The sequence below is a fragment of the Hyperoodon ampullatus genome (assembly GCF_949752795.1).
Source record: "Hyperoodon ampullatus genome assembly, chromosome: 4".
NCBI classification, from domain to species: domain Eukaryota; kingdom Metazoa; phylum Chordata; class Mammalia; order Artiodactyla; family Ziphiidae; genus Hyperoodon; species Hyperoodon ampullatus.
Genome location: NC_136917.1, coordinates 164,514,434 through 164,535,681, shown reverse-complemented (window position 1 = coordinate 164,535,681; position 21,248 = coordinate 164,514,434). Strand labels below are relative to the sequence as shown.

At 38.1% G+C, this 21,248-nt stretch overlaps 1 protein-coding gene across 1 annotated transcript in view; it reads right to left on the bottom strand.

The window, feature by feature from the left end:
* The window catches only part of DNAH5 (dynein axonemal heavy chain 5), a gene marked incomplete at its 3' end in the record, with an annotated part of 240,126 nt that overhangs the window by 64,316 nt on the left and 154,562 nt on the right, over window positions 1-21,248 (bottom strand). The window contains exons 53-56 of the mRNA XM_079701862.1: window positions 16,799-16,929; window positions 13,345-13,498; window positions 12,554-12,821; window positions 920-1,151 (exon numbers count right to left, since the gene is read on the bottom strand). Of these exons, the coding sequence (XP_079557988.1) occupies window positions 920-1,151; window positions 12,554-12,821; window positions 13,345-13,498; window positions 16,799-16,929 (785 nt within the window). The remainder of the gene's footprint in view (window positions 1-919; window positions 1,152-12,553; window positions 12,822-13,344; window positions 13,499-16,798; window positions 16,930-21,248) is intronic.

Genomic DNA, 21,248 nt, shown 5'->3' with positions numbered 1-21,248 from the left:
AATAATGTGATCTTAAAGATAGGAGGCCTCAGACTCATTCAGTCCACCCACCCACCCAGAGGTCCCTTATGTAACAACCTTGGCTGATTCTTGGCTATATTCAGGCAGAAGATATAAGTGTGCAGAAAAGAGCAAGGCAGAGCAGGGAAGTTGGGAACAAACATCAGTGAATAGGGTGTTTACTATGCAGAGAACATAAGCATCAAGCAGACTTTTCTATCCCAGACACTCAGAATGTGCAGGAAGAAAGAGATGAGTAGAGAGGGGAGGGGAAGTCTGTATTCTCAGCTTTCTTCCAGGTCTACAGTTTCTATTATTGTCATTCAATATAGAAAGTGGGAGGCCACATGAAAACTTGGCAACATTTAATCCTACTGGGCAAGAATAAAGCCCCTAGCAACCAGGGAATAATCCTTTGAACAAACTTGAGAGGAAGGCTTCTCAGTCTCAGCACTAGTGGTATTAGGGGCTGAAGAACACTTTGCAATGGAGGATTGTCCTGTGCACTGTTAGGATGTTTAGCAGCATCCCTGACCCCTAACTCTTTTGATGCCAGTAGCACCTCTCCACCCCCTCCACCCTAGTTGTAAGAAACAAAAAGGTCTCCAGTTATTGCAAAATGTCCACTAGGAGCAAATTTGCCCCTAGTTAAAAGTTGTTGCTTTAAAATAACTTTGTATTTGGGGCTTCCCTGGTGGCGCAGTGGTTGAGAGTCCGCCTGCCGATGCAGGGGACACGGGTTCGTGCCCCGGTCTGGGAGGAGCCCACCTGCCGCAGAGCGGCTGGGCCTGTGAGCCATGGCCACTGAGCCTGCGCGTCTGGAGCCTGTGCTCCACAACGGGAGAGGCCACAACAGTGAGAGGCCCGCGTACCGCAAAAGAAAAAAAAAAAAAACTTTGTATTTGATCCTCACACTTACCTGTTGGCCAGAGTTTGCACTTCCACATGCTTTTCTCCATATATGAACTTATAGCCCTGAATAAAGGAGAGGTATGATTTGGGTGTCACATGGGTAGAACGTCGGAATCTCTGGAAATAATCAACACACTTCTCAGCTACCCCATCCTGGAAGGAGCCCATGCACTGGACCACTTCCTTCTTGGTTTCCAAACTGCAGTCAATATCATAGGAAGAGAGGAAGTGTTCAGACACTAGAAAGAATAAAGACAACAGCATGTGAAATATGAAAGAGAATTACCATTTTAAAAGTTAACGGGCTTGAGTCACAGATGTAGAAAACAAATTTATGGTTACCAGGGGTGAAAAGAGGCAGAAGGAATAAATTGGGAGATTGGGATTGACATATACACACTACTATATAGAGAATAGATAATTAATAAGAACCTACTGAGTAATGCAGAGAACTCTATTCAATACTCTGTGATGACCTATATGGGAATAGAATCTAAAAACAAGTGGATATATGTATATGTATAACTGACTCACTTTGCTGTACAGCAGAAACTAACACAACATTGTAAATCAACTATACTGCAATTTAAAAAAAAATTTTTTTTAAGTTGGGACTTCCCTGGCTGTCCACTGGTTAAGACTCTTCGCTTCCAATGCAGGGGGCACGGGTTTGATCCCTGGTCAGGGAACTAAGATCCCACGTGCCATGCAGCGTGGCCGAAAAGTAAAAAAAAAAAAGTTAACTGGATATTTATAGCCCCAGCTAGGTAGATATATGTCAGCATTTTTGGCCCCAGGCCTATGACATCAACAATTTTATTTTCCCTTTCATGTACAAAACTATAACAGACTTTAAGCCTATCATAATTCGTTGTTTTCTGGTACATGTACAAAGAAGTCTCTTCTACACAGCTGCAGGTTCTGGTCAGCAGCCAGACTGTTTTATGGTTTACGTAAGGACAAAAGTGGTTCAAATAACTCAGAAATCAGTGCCCACCTGGTATTCATATTTAACAGCCCCATTTATTTTTTTTAACTCAGAACCTGCCATAACCTTAATTCCCCCAGGCTCTGATTGCATTTGGCATGTGGAATGTTCATCACTAAATTTTTTTATGTCTTGGCCATCTTATTCTTAAATGTGGCAGCTGGCCATCTGTAGTCAATTCTAATTTATGGTATCCTTTAAAAATGTATGAGTAAAAATCTTCTGTTGTAGACCTTTATCTTCCCAACAGTGCCAAACATGGGACCAGTTCTACGACAGTATTTCTTATTATAAGAATAGCCCATAAAGTCAGAGCTAATCCATCATCACATATACATAGAGTGTGTGCTAAGAACCCACCACTATGAAACTTGGTCTCCATCCCAAGGAATTTACAAGGGTTATACATAACCCAGTTAAAAATTATCACAACCATCTTTATTCATCTTAGAAGAAAATGGCCTACAGATTTCCTTTAAAAGTGCTAAAAGTATTGAAAAATGTGCATAAGAGCTGCAAATACAAATATGGCCAATAAGGAGGGAGGGAAAGAGAAGGAATGGAGTGAACAAATCTATCAGGTGATATCTAGCAGAGAAATTAAAAAATAGTATCTTCTCACTGTTAGTAATTAAAGTTCTTAATGATGTAATTGTGGGGCAGTATTTACATCTATGTAAATAATAGAGAAAATTTATCAGCTTGGTTACAAATACAGTTTACTGTAGACAATGAAAGGCAATGAATTAAGACACTCAGAAGTCATTTTTTCATATGAGTTAAGCAACCACTATAAAGAACAATTTAAATTCTAGGAAGTTTAAGTCTGGTTATTGGAAACATATGAACTATTCTTGCCTATGACAAATTGTTTGTAGGTTTTAACCACAATGGCAGCAATATTTACTATGTGCCAGGCATGATACCAAGTGCTTTACCTGGCATTATGGGATATTCTCAGGGACATCCCCACTTTCTGAAAACTTTCTTGTATTTACCATGTAATGATTTTTATCCTTACATGAACAGAAAGTATCAATAATGGTGACTTTTTTCTTTATTTAGCAAGTTGTCTTTTTAATGTCTCCAAAAAGTCAAAGAAAAAAAAATGGAATGGATTCTAAGTATACTTTTCCATATACTCACAATCTCTAATGCAGGAAAGGTTAAAAAAAGGATCAGTTCCTTTTAGGGTTACCCAAGCCTGCTGAGACTCAGACAAAAGGCATGGAAAACACTTTAGTCATCTTCAATATCCAATCACCAAGGCAGCAATGCCAGTTTTGGGGCCCAACTTTAGGCTGATGTCTGAGGTCGGTATAGATTATATCCTGGTATTGTTTGTTCACTTCACTTGATGTAGAATAAGGTGATGGATGTGTGGGATAGAAGGGAGTACAGCGGCCTCAGTCCCTGAATTTTGGTGCCCTAAAATTCCCACTTCATTTGGATTAAAAGGGCTGAAGTAATAAAGTGAGAAGGGCACATTAGTTGCCTATCCAGTAGCCATACCCTCTCTTTGTTACTAAAAGAATCTTGATTTTGCTCAGAGTAACAATCTGCCCAACTAAAAGTCTTTGATTCTCCAAACCCTCATGTAGCTGGGATTGACTCAGTTCTGGCCAAAGACATGCAGACAAAAGTCCCTGGGGAAGAATCTTGTCCTGACATAAAAGGTAAAGCTTCATGAGACACCAACAGACACAAAGCCTTGAGATGCAGCAGCCCTCTTGTGCCTATAAGAACAAGAGGCACACCCTAAGGATGACAGCTAGCTAGGAGTAAGGTCCCCACTGTCTTTGTTCTAGACTGCACATCTGTGCGCTTTCTTGGTAGCAGGAAAACAAACAAACAAACAAAACCTACTTGTTTATGCCACTACTGCTCTGGTTTTCTCTTACACACAAACAGATTCTTAATTGCTACATTCAGAAGGCAAGCATATCTAATCCTGGCAGATCCTAAATCACAAAACTTTATTAATTAATCCTTAGGATATCCTTAAGTGATGGATATCACTATGTATATTTTATAGACAAGGAAAATGAAGCTTAGAGAAGTTTGCCTGTAGGTAGGAGAATTAGAATTCAAAGCCCAAGATGATGAATTCCAATGCCTACAGCACCTTGATTTAGAAATTCAAATACAACAAAACTATATAGAGTTTTTAGACTGTTAACAAACATTTTTTTCAGTGAAGCCCGGAGGTCAAATATATCTTCTGATTAATGTGCTTCATAAACAAAATATGCTAGTTTTTCTGGGAAACAGTGGGGACTATGTGCTTGGTATTACTTTCTGAGTGGTTATTGTGTGCAGTTGCCTCATTTCTCTTTATAATACACCATTAGTTGTGAGCCGTTGCAGAAGCAGTGGTGACTAACTCCTAAGGCCAAAATCTTGTATAGTATAAATCAAGTAATAATTTTCAAAGAGGGCCAGTTTACTTACATAACTAAAATGGCCTTCTTTGAAAAGAAATATATGCCATATATATGCTATTGATTTTGTTGAAACTTTAGTTACAAATGAGGATGGCCTATTTTAATAATAATGTGCTAATTTAAAACGGAGTCTAGTAGAACATTATTAATTATCTTTACCTTGGAGAAATCTAAATGAACTTAATTGATTTAGTAGTGACTTTGGAATCACAGTGTTTCATTAAGAAATACAATATCACCAGAATAAAGATAATACAGATACTTAGAAGCAATTCAAAACAACTCCATATAAAGATAAAAACAAAGATTTGCCAAAACATAGATTACTAAATGGTGGGAAGGACAAGAATTTTACGAAATAAAATAAAGCGTATATTTCTTTAAATGTTTCAACTAGAGATTCAATCCATTTAAATTCATACATATAAAAATCTCACTTTTTTCAGAAGCAATATAATTACTACAAAATCTAGTATTTATGGTATGTGTGGGATAAAGAGGAGGACACTTGGCTTTTTCTGAGTATCTTTAAATTAGAAAAATGCTCTAAACAATAAGAATAAACTAACCAAAATTAAGAAAATAGTACCATTTACAAGAGCATCAAAAAATAAAATAAAATATTTAGACATAAACTCAACCAATGGTGTGAAAGACTTGTACTGAAAACTATAAAACACTAATAAAAAAATTACAGGGCTTCCCTGGTGGCGCAGTGGTTGGGAGTCCACCTGCCGATGCAGGGGACACGGGTTCATGTCCCGGTCCGGGAAGATCCCACATGCCACGCAGCGGCTGGGCCCGTGAGCCATGGCCGCTGCGCCTGCACGTCCCGAGCCTGTGCTCCACAATGGGAGAGGCCACAACAGTGAGAGGCCCGTGTACCACAAAAAAAAAAAAAAAAAAAAAAATACAGTAGATATAAATATATAGAAAGACATCATATGTTCACAGGTTGGAAGAATTAATATTGTTAAAATGTCTATACTGCCCAAAGTAATTTACAGATTTAATACAATCCTTATCAAAATTCCAAAGGCATTTTATATAGAAATAGAAAATAAAAATGCTAAAATTCATATGGAACCACAGAAGACTCCCAATTTTGAGCAAGGACAAATCAGAATCACGTCCTAATTTCAAAATATATAACAAATCTACAAAAATTAAAACAGCATGGTACTAGCATAAACACAGACATGTAGACCAATGGAACAGAAGAGAAAGCCCAGAAATAAACCCACACATGTACAGTCATATGATGTTCATCAAGGGTGCCAAGAATACACAATGGTGAAAAGATAGCCTCTTCAGTAAATGGTGAAAACTGGATATCCATATGCAAGAGAATGAAATTGGACCCTTATCCTATATCATACACAAAAATGAACTCACTCAAAATGGATTAAACACTTAAACATAAGACGTGAACCATAAAAGTCTTAGAAGAAAATGTAGAGGAAAAGCTTCTTAACATTGGTCTTGGTAATGATATTTTGGATGTGATGCCTAAGGCACAGGCAACAAAAGCAAAAATAGATGAGTGGGATTACAAACTAAAAAGCTTATGTACAGCAAAGGGAACAATCAATAAATGAACAGGCAACTTATGCAATGAGAGACAATATTTGCAAACCTAATAAAGGGTTAAATATATTTTTTAATATGTTTCTATATTTTATATATATTTATATTTTTATAGATATTTATATATTTTATATATATATATATATGGGACTCCTACAACTCAATAGCAAAAAACAAGTAACCTGATTAAAATGAGCAAAGGAACTAAACAGATATTTTTCCAAAGAAGATATATAAATACCAACAGGTATATGAAATGATGTTCAACATCACTAATCATCAGGGAAATGCAAATCAAAACCACAATGAGAAACTTCTAGTACAGAGGATACTCTTTGACATAAATCACAGCAATATCTTTTCAGATCTGTCTCCTAGAGTAATGGAAATAAAAATAAACTAAAAAAAAATGGGACATAATTAAACTTAAAAGCTATTGCACAGCAAAGGAAACCATAAACAAAATGAAAAGACAGCCTACAGAATGGGACAAAATATTTGCAAATGATGCAACCAACAAGGGATTAATCTCCAAAATAAAGAGCTCATACAGTTCAACATCAAAAAACCAAACAACCCAATTGAAAAATGGGCAAAAGTTCTAAATAGACATTTCTCCAAAGAAGATATACAGTTGACCAAAAGGTATGAAAAGATGCTCAACATCACTAATCATTAGAGAAATGCAAATCAAAACTACAATGAGGTATCACCTCACACCAGTCAGAATAGCTATCATCAAAAAGTCTACAAATAATAAATGCTGGAGAGGGTGTGGAGAAGAGGAAACCCTCTTACACTGTTGGTGGGAATATAAATTGGTACAGCCACTATGGAGAACAGTATGGTGGTTCCTTAAAAAACTAAAAATAGCACTACCATATGATCCTGCAATCCCACTCCTGGGCATATATCGAGAGAAAACCATAATTTGAAAAGATACATACACCTCAATGTTCACTGCAGCAATATTTACAATAACCAAGATATGAAAGCAACCTAAATGTCCATCGACAGATGAATGGATAAAGAAGATGTGGTAATATATACAATGGAATGCTACTCAGCCATAAAAAAGAATGAAATAATGTTATTTGCAGCAACATGAATGGACCTAGGTATTATCATACTAAGTGAAGTAAGTCAGACAGAGAAAGACAAATATATGATATCACTTATATGTGGAATCTAAAAAAAATGATATAAATGAACTTATTTACAAAACAGAAACAGACTCAGAAACATAGAAAACAAACTTATGGTTACCAAAGGGGAAAGGTGGGGGGGAGGGAAAAATCAGGAATTTGGGAGTAACATATACACACTGCTATATAAAAAATAGATAAACAACAAGGACCTACTATGTGGCACAGGGAACTATACCCAATATTTTGTAATAACCTATATGGGAAAAGAATTTGAAAAAGAATATATACATATATATATATGTATATATACATATGTATATATATATATATATATATATATATATATATATATATATATATAACTGAATCACTTTGTCGTACACCTGAAACCAGCACAACATTGTAAATCAACTCTACTTCAATAAAAAATAAAAATAATAAAAAAAACAAAACCACAATGAGATATCACCTCATACCTGTTAGGATGTCTATTATCAGGGGAAAAAAAAAAGATAACAAGTGTTGGCCAGGATGTAGAGAAATGAGAACCCTTGTACACTACTGGTGGAGATGTAAATTGGTACAACCACTATAAAAAACAGTAAGAGGTTTCTCAAAAAGTCAAAAATAGAACTGTCATATGATCCAGCAATCCCACTTCTGGGTATATATCCAAAGAAATTGAAATCAAGATCCTGAAGAGATATCTACACTCCCATGTTCACTGCAGCATTATTCACAATAAACAAGACATGGAAACAGCTCAAGTGCCCATCCATGGATGAATGGATAAAGAAAATGCAGTATTTACATACAGCGGAATATTATTCAGCCTTAAAAAGAAGAAGGAAATTCTGCCATTTGCAAAAACATGGATGAACCTGGAAGGCATTATGCTAAGTGATATAAGCCAGACAACAAGAACAAATAATACATGATGTCACTCACATGAGGAATCTAAAATAATCTAATCATAGAAGCAGAGAGTAGACTGGTGGTTGCCAAGGGCTAGTAGGAGGAAATGGGGAGGTATTAGTCAAAAGATACAAAGTTTCAGTTATACATATGAATAGGTCCTATAGACCTTCTGTATGCCATAATGCCTATAGTTACCCATACTGTATTGTATAGTCAAAAAATTTTGCTAAGAGGGTATATCTTATGTTAAGTGTTCTTATCACAAAACAATCACTATCATCTTCATCGTTCAATTGAGGAGGAATCTTTTGGAGGTAATAATGGATATGTTTATGGCACAGGTTATAGTTTCACAGGTGTATACTTATGTCCAAACTTGTCAAGTTGTATATATTAAACATGCACAGATCTTTTTATGTCATCCATACCTCAATAAAGTGGTTTAAAAAATTAAAATAAAGTATATCTTAAGGAATAAATAAATTAGAAAAATACACAATAATTTAATACTTTTATAGAAAATATTTATTATAAGATAAATGAAATATGCTAAAAATGATATATTTTCTCATTAATGTGACTGGAGATAATAATTTAATTCAGAATCAGGATCATAAAAGCAATTTAAATGTTTCTTCTAGAAACCTTCCTGCTAATTTTCTAAAAAGAATATATAACACTTAAATCCCTAAATGTATTGAACTACTTCCAATACCTACAGATGGTATTCTTTCAAAATAACATAAGGCAGGTTGGTATTAAGTGTAGATGCTGGTTTTCCCAACAAGATTTTATATTTATAAAAGAAAGGAGGGGGCTTCCCTGGCGGCACAGTGGTTGAGAGTCTGCCTGCCGATGCAGGGGACACGGGTTTGTGCCCCGGTCCAGGAAGATCCCACATGCCACGGAGCGGCTGGTCCCATGAGCCATGGCCGCTGAGCCTGCGCGTCCGGAGCCTGTGCTCCGCAACGGAAGAGGCCACAACAGTGAGAGGCCCACATACAGCAAAACAACAAAAAAAGAAAGAAGGTATGTCTCATGTCTTATAATTATTTTATCCACTACTGTGACTATCACAGTACTATATATTCATGTAGTATACTGGCTCTAAATATTTACTAGACTAGATTGGAGGCATAGTCACAAAAGCTTACTGGTTATCAAAAGGTTTGAAAGATTGAAATGCCTAGGTGCATTATGTAAAGTTTAAGTGATAAAGATAAAGGAGGTTCAAGAAAAGGGGGAAAAAATATTCCTAAGTGAACAAAGGAAGAGTGAAGGATCTGATGGGTCTTGATTAAGCTTTGGAACTTAGGTAAACAAAGATGAGAGAGAAGATTCTTGATAAGGGGGACTATGTGTGGAAGAATAAAGATGATTGGGCTTCCCTGGTGACGCAGTGGTTGAGAGTCCACCTGCCGATGCAGGGGACACGGGTTCGTGCCCCGGTCCGGGAAGATCCCACATGCTGCGGAGTGGCTGGGCCCGTGAGCCATGGCTGCTGAGCCTGCGCGTCCGGAGCCTGTGCTCTGCAACGGGAGAGGCCACAACAGTGAGAGGCCCGCGTACCGCAAAAAAAAGAAAAAAAAAAAAAAAGAATAAAGATGATTAAAGGATGCTCAGAAATCAAACAAAAGATGTATATCTGAAAAAAAACAAGAGAAGGTTTGTGTTGGATCAGAGAAGACTGCAAGTAAGTTAGGGCCATATTATTGAAGGATGATGAATTGTGACAGTCTGAGCCATTGGCTGAACACTGTAGGTGTTGAATACTGGTAGCTGCTGAAATTGTGAACAAAGATATGTAGTCCTTGAGCCCATGGAGTTTTAGTTTAGCAGGACAGATAAGCATTAATGAAATCATACAACTAAGTACTTAAATTGCAAACTGTGGTTAGTCCCAGGAAGCAAAAGCACAGAGTGCTGTGAAATATATACCAGGGGAACTGGCTTTGGGGGTGTTGGGAGGGGGTGGGAACAGGGGAAGTTTTCCCTGAGGAAGTGACATTTAGCTGAGCCAGGAGTATCCAGACAGAGGGAGGAGGGCTCAGGGAGAATGGGAGGAGGAGGGCACTGCATGGGAAGAAAAAGGCCATATTCAAGGATCAAGGAGAACAGATCAGGAGGAAAAAGTGACCTCGGGTAAGGCTGAGGAGGTAGGTGGGGTCCGCTTTTCCCAGCCTTGAAGGCCAAGCTAGAGACTGCTTTTTCCTAAGAGCGGTGGAAGGTTTTAAACAGAAAGCAACGTGACTGGGTTTATGTTTTTCTCACGGTTCTGTCGGCAGCGTGAGATGGATGAGAGACAGGTGAAAGAGGAGGAGGATCATTAGAAAGCTCTTTGAGTTTTCCAGGTGAGTTACAATGACAGCTTGCCCTAGGATGCCAGTGAAAGGGAAAGAGTCGGATAGATTCCACCAATATTTAGGAGACAAAACTGACATGACTTAGTGATGGAGCAGACTTGAGAGTTGAAGAAAAGAAAGGTGTTAAAGACAAAGAGCTTTCTGTTGCCAAGTTTCATGGACGATCGTGGGGCTTCCTGGGAGAGAGTGACCAGAGCTGAGCCAGTTCAGTTTTAGACATTTTGAGTTTAAGGAGCCTATGAAACATCTACAAGAACGTATCAAGCAGGCAGTTGAGTGCACAGAGTTCAAGCCAGGGGACAGACGAGACCAGAGATAAAAACTGATGGGGCATATTACACAGGAGCCTGTGGATGAGCTTGCCAGGGAAGAGGATCTGGGGCAAAGAAATGAGTCTGCCTTGCCCTCCAATATGCCTGGCTCCATAAATGGCGTATGAAGCTCAATAATTATGTTCTGAATAAATGAAAAAATAGATGCATGCATGAAACTCAGGACACTTGTTAGGAACTGATGACACAGAAATGAAAGTTTCCCTGCCCTCCATGTAATCTTGGCTTGGGTTGATGCAATGAGATTTAAAAGAATGGGTAAGATTTGTGAGAAATCAACAAAAGAACAACCTTTTATCTTGTAATAGAAGGGACAATTGAAATAAAGACTTGCCAGGAAGGGCTCCATTATTTAAATTAAGTCATCCTAAGTATAGTATATTACAGTGTTTGTCACCTGAAATTATTTTTATTATTAATAATAATACCTTACATGATATTCTACAAACCACTTGCATATGAATTATCACAGTTCATAGTAAACTTAAAATAGCTCTTAACTACTGTGGTTTTGTGCTCTTCATTTACATCCTACTTCAAGGAATTTTAAAGTTTTACCCTTAGTTGTATTCATATTTTAACAAGACTTAAAATTTTAAATCATGGGTGTTTTCTCAAATCTTATAAGAGACAACACTGTACATCTGTACTTCAAATATATTAAAATATTTTGTGTTTAAAAGCCACAGATCAGAAAAACCATTATTATCAAGAGTAGTGTGCTGAGAATATATATATACTATATATATGTGTGTATATATATACACACACTGGCTCTAGCTATTGGCTTCTTGCACCTCTGATAATTACTTCAGCTGCACTGTCCCCAGTTCTCCATCTATAAAGGGCAGGAGACGGTTAATCAGTCATTCTCCAACTGGGTACCACATAGCTGGAGAGGCAGATGCAGGAGGAGCAGCTGGCAGCACCGTGAAAGGGTGAGGCTTCAGAATCCTTCCTCTCCTCTGCTTTTCACTGTTTTATCTATTAGGGCTACCTGTCATGTTTGACTGGAAAAGAAGACTCCCCTTAATTATTATTACAACACAATAATCAGACAAAATGTTTGAAAACTACTGCCCTGAATCAGGGTTCTTCTGAAGTTCTGCTACAATAGGACAGAGGTGAGACCTAACTATCTCTATCTTTTAAAACAGCCACAGATAATTTCTCACCAAAAGCTGAAAAAACCATAAACTTAAGGGATGATATCTAACATCTCCTATACAACTTTTGTGCTCCATTTCATGTATAGAATAAGAGAAGCGTTAATGTTCCATAGGATGGAAGATTAGACCGAAGCAGAAGCAGCAAGGGCTCCAGTCATAAAAGTCCCTGTTTAACATCTTGTTTCAGGCACAGAAGCCATCAGAGGATGGCTGATAACATTTTCCTCTTTGATTTCCAGCACTGCAGCCACAAGAAGGAAACGTCCAAGAGATACTTGGCTTAAACTACTCTGAGGTTGGCCAACCCACTTAAAAAAGAATACAAATGAGATTAAAACCTCAGTGCCCTCCTGTGACTCCTAGAACCTGCCTGGGGACCAACTGAGACAAAGCTTTCAACCACAATGAAGACACTAGAATCACTGTAAATTAACCCAAGGAGGCACAGACTGAAGATCTCATTCACTGATGATCCCGCTCTGGGAAAAAAAATTGCTGCCAAAGGAGAAAGAGAACAGTCTTGCAAAAATCCTCAAACCCTGGACAAAGTGACTTTTGGCTCAATCCAGTAGAGAGACAGCAAAGAGCACAGAATATAAATACACACACACACACACATACACACACACATACACACACACACATACACAGTAAACTAGAAACTCTGATATAAAAATTTCCACCACACTAACCAGCAACTAAGGCATCCTTAGGCCATCGGCTGAACCAGTCAATAGTGCATCCTGAAATAAGGGCTGGAAACTTCAAAGCTCGATTTCGAAATCTCTCCCCCACTGGCGAAAAGCAGAGCACGATGTGAAGGTTCTGTCGGACCCGGCTCATGAAGTAATCATACAGGTTCTCATTCGTAGGAGGGCGCCTGGGGTACTTTATTTTCATGACTGATATGAGATCACTATTAATTTCATCAATTTCTTCACAAGCAAATAGGTTGGAGACCTTCGAGAAAAGTGCAGACATTCAAATTCAATACAGGCATATGAAAACAGATCAAAATATACAGCTCAATATGTATAATCTCTTTCCTTCATTTGTGTCCTTAAACTCACCTTTCATGTATAGAATAAGAGAAGCATTAATGTTCCACAGGATGGAAGATGAGACAGAATTTTAAACCATGTTTTAAAATACACAAATGATTCTATTACTAACTGGAAAGTCATAGCCCGTTAAGGGGGTAAATGGACATATCAAAAATCCAACCAGCTTTCCTTGCAACCTTCTTCTTCCGTTTTTCCATTTCTCACTTGGAGCTTTCAGTAATGTTTTCAATGCATAGCTCCACATTTTCATTGGGAGTTTTATTCCTCAAAAACCCAACAGAAAAACCCATTCTTCATACCGATCACCTAATCCTAATAATAGCACTTATTCATTACTTTAACAGAAGGAAATACACAGAGCTCTAACATTGGAGGGAATCTGAAGAGTCAAAATACATCAATAATAAATGAGCTCCTACCTCACCCGATGATAAAACATTATTCATATATTCCAAAAACGACTCATCTTTAATCTCATTGTCCGTGAAAATAAAAGTGATTCCTTTGCCTTGCTGACCAGCTGTTCTATACAAAATCTTCAGGTCTTCCATTAGATTTGATGTGTTGTAGGACCTAAAGAAATATTGTCATTGTGTCATCAGCTAAAATATGTTAATGGGAAGGAAAGACCCTTATAACAATGCTTTATGCCATTTGGTTAACCAAAAACTGCTGATATTGTGCCATCAGATAGGTATTTTATTGTATGTAAATATTACTTGTTCATTATATTTACTTGCAGAAATTAAAATAATTTTTAAAACTCCACATTTTATAAAACATTATATATTTACACACAAAAAAACATCTAGAGTGAAAAATCAACCTGAAGCTAAAGTATAATTTTTAACCACACCATAATGCCATCAGAATGTATATACATGTTTCATTTTGAAAATATTTGTTGGTAAAGGTAAGGGAAATGTCAAATTCTAATATTTACTAAGCACCCATCTGCAATTGATATTTTAGAAGATACCTCATAAATTGAACTAATCTAAACTAAAGCATTTCAAGCCTTCATTATATGGGGGGAGGGCGATGTCCCACTGTAAACTGCACCCTCCTCATTCCCAACACAACTATTTTCATTGCCTCTTTAGACGTCACATGAAAGGGTTTTCTGAGCAGTCAGTGCACTGTAGTAGAATCGTTGGAAATATTATTAAATATCCCACTCTAAATCTCTCACATCCAAAGCAATCACTTAGTGGAAGTCAACTTGCAATCATGAAATGTTAGACAATATAGAGTAGCCTATTACTGCCAAAGGTAAAAATTAAAATATTCCAGTCCTGGAGACTCAGACTCACTAAATTATTATTTGAATTTTGTGTCATTAAATAAACTCAGAGTTCCGAGCACAAGAGCAAATGGCCTTCTGATTTTTAAAAAGCTACCAAATATTTAACTTCTATACTCTGTGCTTTTTTAACATTTAAAACCTAAACCCTAGAACCAGAAATATCACAACCATGCATCAATATTTCAAGAAGACTGCTAGAAAAGTGAGATCTGAGATACCAGAAAAAATTTTCAAAGACACAGTCCCCTGAAAGAGAGAGAGAAAGAATAAAGAGAGAAAGGGAGGGAGGGAGGGAGGAAGGAAGGAAGCGGGGTGGGGAGGGAGGGAGAGGACAAAGGAAAGTAGCTCCCCCCAGCTTCTTGTGATATAGGGAAAACTTTCAGTCCAGTCCCCTGGATCTCAAGGACCCCCCTGCCTCAAATAATATGACCTGAGTCATCTAACAAATGGCTGTGCTTCCCAAAGGAGAGGCCCTTGCTTCCTGAGCCTTGGCCATGTGGCTATGCAAAGGCTAAGGCAGTAGGATCGTCTCTGGAAGGTTATAAGAAGCCAGAGAAGGCCCTGACCCTCCTTTTCATCCGTACTGGAGCAGTCCCAACATGACCTGCAGAGGAACCAATTCATCACAAAGAGGATGTTCGTAAAGTATTTTTTCTGAGGCAGCATGGTGTAGTTAAAGTCATGGTAGACCAGAAACCAGCAATCTTCTGGTTAATTCCCAGGTTTATCCGGGACTTCAGGCAAATCATAGCCTCTCCATACCTCAGCTGTGATATGTCCTGCTAACCCACAAAGCCACAAAGTTCTTTTGAGGATCAAATTAGCCTGTGCATGTAAAAGCGCTTTGAAAACTATAAGGTTTTATACAAAATGTTAAGAACAAAAATCTCAGAGTTCAATCCCCTTCCTGTACAGGTTATCTTTTATCTAACATTGCTTCTATCCACAAACTAGAAGAATTATACATAAGGCAACTAAGAGTATTTCTCTCTGTTTCAGTACTTGAAAGACACAGTAACATTTTAGATTGATTCCCCAAGCAGAATCCAGTAATTTAGACCAAATAAAAGGTGTAACAACAAAAACTTGAGTATCCGGATCTCCAAACCCAATGTTTAATCATTTCCAACCTTTGTCCCAGCAGGTGGCTATGGCCCTCCATCAGTGAGATAGATCAGTAGCGTGTTTTGCCCTACAGCTCCAAGCCAATGCTTATTCAATGCCCGACAGGCAAGACTCTCACACCTAGAAATTAACTTCTAATAATATTCAGCCCAAATAAACTTCCCAAACTGGCCTCTTGCTTCTCGCCTTATCTTAGTTGATCCTGAAGTTCTGTTTAGCCTCTCTACATGTTCCCTTTCCATTTCCTAATTCTCCCCACACTGCACACACATGTCCAAGGACCTCTTCTGGGATTCCCTACCCTGACGAGTAGCAGCGCCAACTATCCAGTTTCCCAAGCCAGAACCAGGATGTACCGAGTCCAAAAGCTCCAGCTTCCTAAGGATCTCTTGAATCTTCCCTCTTTTCTCCTCTTTCACTTCCACCACTCGGGACACCACCATCTGTTGCTGAGATCCCTGAGACAGGCTTATAACCCTTCCAGCTTAGTTCCTTCATCCACCTTCTCCACATGCAGATGTGACATGCCTCCCCTAGGAGTGATGCATTAATGGTTTCCCACTGCTCTAGGATGAAGTCCAAATTCCTTATGATACCTTCAAAGACCTCCATTTCTCTTCCTTTCCCACTTCCCACCTTATGCTATATACCAGCCATATTTAACTGCTTCCAGGCCCTCAAATGTAACTTCACATGTGCTGATCCTTTTGCCTGGAACATTCTTTACTGTTTCTCTTCTCTGAGATAATTCTTACTCATATTCATGTCTCAGCTGAAACATCTCTTTCTCCAGGAAGCCTATTCTGACCATCCCTTAGACAAGATTAGGAGTCCTTCCCTCATGTTTCAACAGACTCTGGTCTGGTCTGCATTTATTTCCTCATCAGAGAGAGCACCTACGTATCACATCTTATTGAGTGAGTTGCTCAACTGTCCACATTGAATTGCTGTAAATTCCATGATGACACAGGCCAGGTTTATCTTGCTTACCGTGTATCTCAGCACTGAGCCAGTGCCTGACACACAGTTGGTGTTCAATGAATATTTTTAAATGTATGAATGAGTAAATCAGCATAAACTTTTCATCTGTTTTTCCAGTTTAATAACATTCTTGAAACCTGAATTAACATTTAGTAGGGACAAATTTCTTCTGAAATGTGTTAAAGGAATATACACAATACTCATGTCAAGCATAACATGAAAACAGAGAGGCATCTGTTCACTGAAATGAGAGGCTAAAGTGTTTCAAAAGTAAATCATCCATGTGAAATTTTCCTGGTCTATGACAGAGGTTGAAAGGGGAAGATGATAAGTCAACATTCAAGAAGAAAAACGATTATGATTCCTTTATGTATAAGAAAAATGCATTCTTAACTCCAAGTGGCTTCTGAGAACCATTTATCAAAATACGTTTCAGGTTAATTAAAGCAAAAGCATGTTACCTTGTCAGAGTGATCTGGAAGGAAGTGTAGCCAGCAATGAAAGAAGCCAACCTGGTCAGGCTCTGCCTTCCCGATCCACCCACCCCGACCAAGAGGGCGTTTCCCCGGGGAGTACGAATGACACGTGAGATCTAGAATATGGAACAGAAAAAGCATGTATCATTTAATGTGCAAATATTCCACTTTTTTCCTATTTATTCAACACAGGCATACCTAGGAGATATTGCAGGTTCAGTTCCATACCACCATAATAAAACAAATATTGCAATAAAGCAAGTTTTTGGTTTCCCAGTACACATAAAGTTATGTTTACACTATCTATTAATTTTGCAATAGCATTATGTCTAAAAAAACAATGTACATACCTTAATTGAAAAATACTTTCTTGCTAAAAATGCTAACCATCATCTGAGCCTTCAGTGAGTGATAGTCTTTTTGCTGGTAGAGGGTTTGAAGTATTGTGAGAATTACCAAAACATGACACAGCGAAACGAAGTGAGCAAATGTTGGAAAAATGGCACCAATAGACTTGCTTGACACAGGGTAGCCACAAACCTTCAATTTGTAAAAAATTGCATATTTGCTAAGTGCATTAAATCAAAGGGCAAGAAAATATGGTATGCCTGTACAAGCATTTTGGAACCTGTACATGTCTTAGGATCAGAATAGAAAGATATACTGGTTGGACTAATGAAGGCATTCTGAAATATAACAATGTTTAAGAAGTATTGGACGGGGTGGGGAGCGGGGTGTGTGCCTTTAGGGAACTAGGATAGGAGGAGACCAGTAGAGAAGAGTCATCAGACAGCCCAGACTGTGGCTTGCTCTGGGTTTTCAAGGAGAGAAATAAAGGGGACCTTGAGGTTTCCTTTTAGTCTGCCAATCTAATTCAGTAGGATAGGAAAAAGAACAGAAATTTCAAAACAATGTGTATCCTTGGAATACAGAACACAAGGTTAATTAGAGTATCCTCCGCATTTGAAAACTAACATAGTTTAAAAAGAAGGCAAGAAAATTTCCAAAATATGGCATAGATGATGGAATTTAAAAAGAAGAAAATAAGCATAAACACTTTCCTTATTATTTGGCAAAGATAGTGATACCTAAGGTATCTACTAAGTGACTATGGGTAGACCAGAAGTCCACTCTATGCCAGTCAGTAGCCCCAGACCATTCCAAGTCATATTTGTGGTAAAAGTCCATGATTCTTTGGCTTTATTTGTATTTGATAAACTACTTTCATCATCAGGTCTCCAACCCCACCTAAAGGGGATTCACTGTAGAATTCTCTTGGATGCATTTTTCACCTTATGCGATGACTGTCTTTCTCTCCTAACTGCAGTTTGAGCCTGCAGTTTTGCTGTAATGCCAGCTTTTCTTTAAACTAATGATAGAAAGCTATCTGGGGGCTGAGAAGGGATCACTTCTCTGTTGCTGGCAGAAGCCTTCTGGCACAACCTGGGCTCTGCATTCTGACAAGGTTTTGTTAAACATCCTTTTTCAGGATTCCCTCCACTGGCAGGGGCTATACCCTATTCCTATTGGGACTACCATTGCTTTTGGATTATATCCCCTGATTTAGTGTGAGCCCTTGGAAATGGAGACCATTTTTTTGTTGTGGACCTAAGAACCTGGTCCACCAATCCTGGTAAGATTGGTAAGTGATATGCTCTGCTCTTCCAGCCTCCTACTCATCCCCTCCATGTGATGCTCTCCTAAGCTGCTATAGGCAGGGGAGGAGTGGTACTGGCAAGAAGTCTTAGGATTTTGCCAGTGTCTATTCATATTCTTTCCCTGGTGTTACTTCAAGAGGCATAGATAGATAAGACAGGTAAGAAGCTACTGCAGGCCATCCTAGAATCGTCTGTGTTGTTTCTTGGTTAACTTTTTCAAAATATATAACTTTTTTCATAAACCATTTCCTTTAGTTGATGCTGGTGAATATATTAGGGTTTTAAATAATTGTTGTTAATCAAGTATAAGGAACTTTCATCCCAACACCTTTTCCTGCAACTGGGCTTAGGTTTTAAACTAAAGTTTTCCATTCCCAGTTTCTAGCACATGAGAAACACTTAAAACATATTTGACAAATGATCATACATAAACAAATAGAAGTCTTTAAAAGCAGACTCAAAAAACTCATAATCTAGTTAAAAACAGAAACTATAAGGGAAAACACAGTCAAGTGAGAACTTCAAATGGGACTATCTTGTCCTATTACCTATAGATTGTAACATACAGATACTCATTTTTTAATTTCTTTAGCAAATATTTTAAAACTTAATAATGCCCTTCCTGCCTTACAGGTGCTCACATCCTGAGAGACCTATTAATAGAAACATGCAATAATGCCCCATGGTGAATGCTGGGGTGGATAGGAATGATGGCAACTGGAGGAAAGAATGCAAAGGAAACAACACTGCTTGTGAAGGCGAGTCTTAGGTGTGGAGCTGGAATTTGATCTAGATCTTGAACGATAACTAGAAGTTTATGATGCAAAGAAAATGGCAGACTGGGCAGGAAGTGGGCTAAATTTTAAGAAGAGGGAATGGGATGCACAAAGTCTCAGAATCAGCAAAAGGCCTGAGGTGTCCTCATAGGGATGGGAACTTCAGTACCAGGTATGGAAATATTGGGAAATAAGGTGCAAAGTGTTGTTTAGGGCCATATTGGGGACTTGGTTAAATTCTAAACCTATTTATCAAGCATCACAATTGTGCCTGTCTCAGCAATACTCCATCCTGTGAATATGAAGGGGAATAAAGTGGGTGCCTGCCCTCACAGAGCTTACAGTCTGGTACAGAAGACAAATACAAACAGATAAATTCTATACAACACAACACCTGCTGGGAATGCAGCATTGATGAGATGCTCTGGAATCAGGATGTGTTTAAGCACAAGCAGTTGATTTTTCTGGATTACACCCTAAGCAGAGCACCACCCACAAGGGGCAGAGTGGTAGGAAAGGACTAGATCATGAAAACAATACACACCATGATTTGAACTTTAACCAAAGAGGCAAAAGAGATATTGCAGAGATATTCTTGGTTTTAAAGAAAATTGTTATTTTGATTAAGAAAGGAACTAAGAAACACACTTGGTTTCAGATCACATCCTGTTTTGCCGCAGTTTTCATCTTCAGTCCTGTCTCTTGGCTTCTATCATGTCTTATAAGTAGGTCACACATTTCAAAGCTCACACCCACATGACAGAGTTTGGATGTAACTGTACACAGAAAGCAAGAGTATAGAAGAGAGGGTTGGCCTAGAAAAGAGTGAGGAATATAGCATTTTAGCTCAGAAACTCCAATCACGGATTCTTTGGCCAATCCCAGAGCAGGCACACTAGAGGCTGAGAGTGAGGGAAAACACAGTCAACGACCTGTACTGAGGCACACATGCCTTGAATGTCATACCCAAAGTGAAAAAATGCATCATCTGTGCTGCAACACCCAGAAAAAAAAAGACATTTCTAACGAACATCCTCAAGCACAAGACTAACATAAATAACCTCATTTCAATTTAAGCTGTTATGGAATCCCAAGCCAATCAGATTTTGTCTCCATAGACACCTAGTCATGAAGTTGCCTTTGATATTATTTATTTAGAAAATGTTATTCTTTTTGTCTTCTTCCTTTTAATCATTAAATAGTATAGTATCTCCACTCTTCCTTTTGACTTTTAGTCAACTATAAATTAGGAGCTAATTTCAAAATGTTATTTATATTTGGCTTTGGAAGAACATTTGCGCTCATAATTCAGTAGATATCTCAGATTCTGAGAATTCAGTTTCCAAGCTAAGTTTCCTCATGCTGGGGACATCCAACCCTAGAACACACTCTGTTTTCCTCCTTCTCCCTGACTTAGTCCGGCCTCCTCAATTTTCAGAGGGAGGGTTGACTTAGTAACCTCTAAAACCCTCTCCAGTTCTAAGATTTTGTAATTATTAGAGGTGACAACTTGTGATTATGAGGTTGTTCCTCATGGTTAAGCCTAAGGAATGGGAGACAGCCTCAAAATGTCTTCTTTCTAATTAAAAGGATGTAGTCTGAAAAAATAATTGACATCAATAAAGTGAGAATATCAACAATGAATTTTAAATAGCATTATCTCCCACCATCAATAAATTAGGTCATGTAAGTTATCAAGTAAATAATATATTTTACTTCTAACCTTTGAGGGTCAATCATTACAGTGATTGGAAATTGTAATGACTCATATGACAAAGTAGAAAGGCAACTGCACTTTCCTGGTGGATTTCATTGTAACAGAATTTTCATCCCAGCTCAAAATCAACTGTTTATGCACTATTTTTAATTATTATTTCTAATTGTGGTAAAATACACACAACATAAAGTTTACCATCTTAACCATTTTTAAGAGTATAGTCCAGTGGCATTAAGTACATCCATATTGCTGTGCAGCCATCACCACCATCCATCTCCAGGACT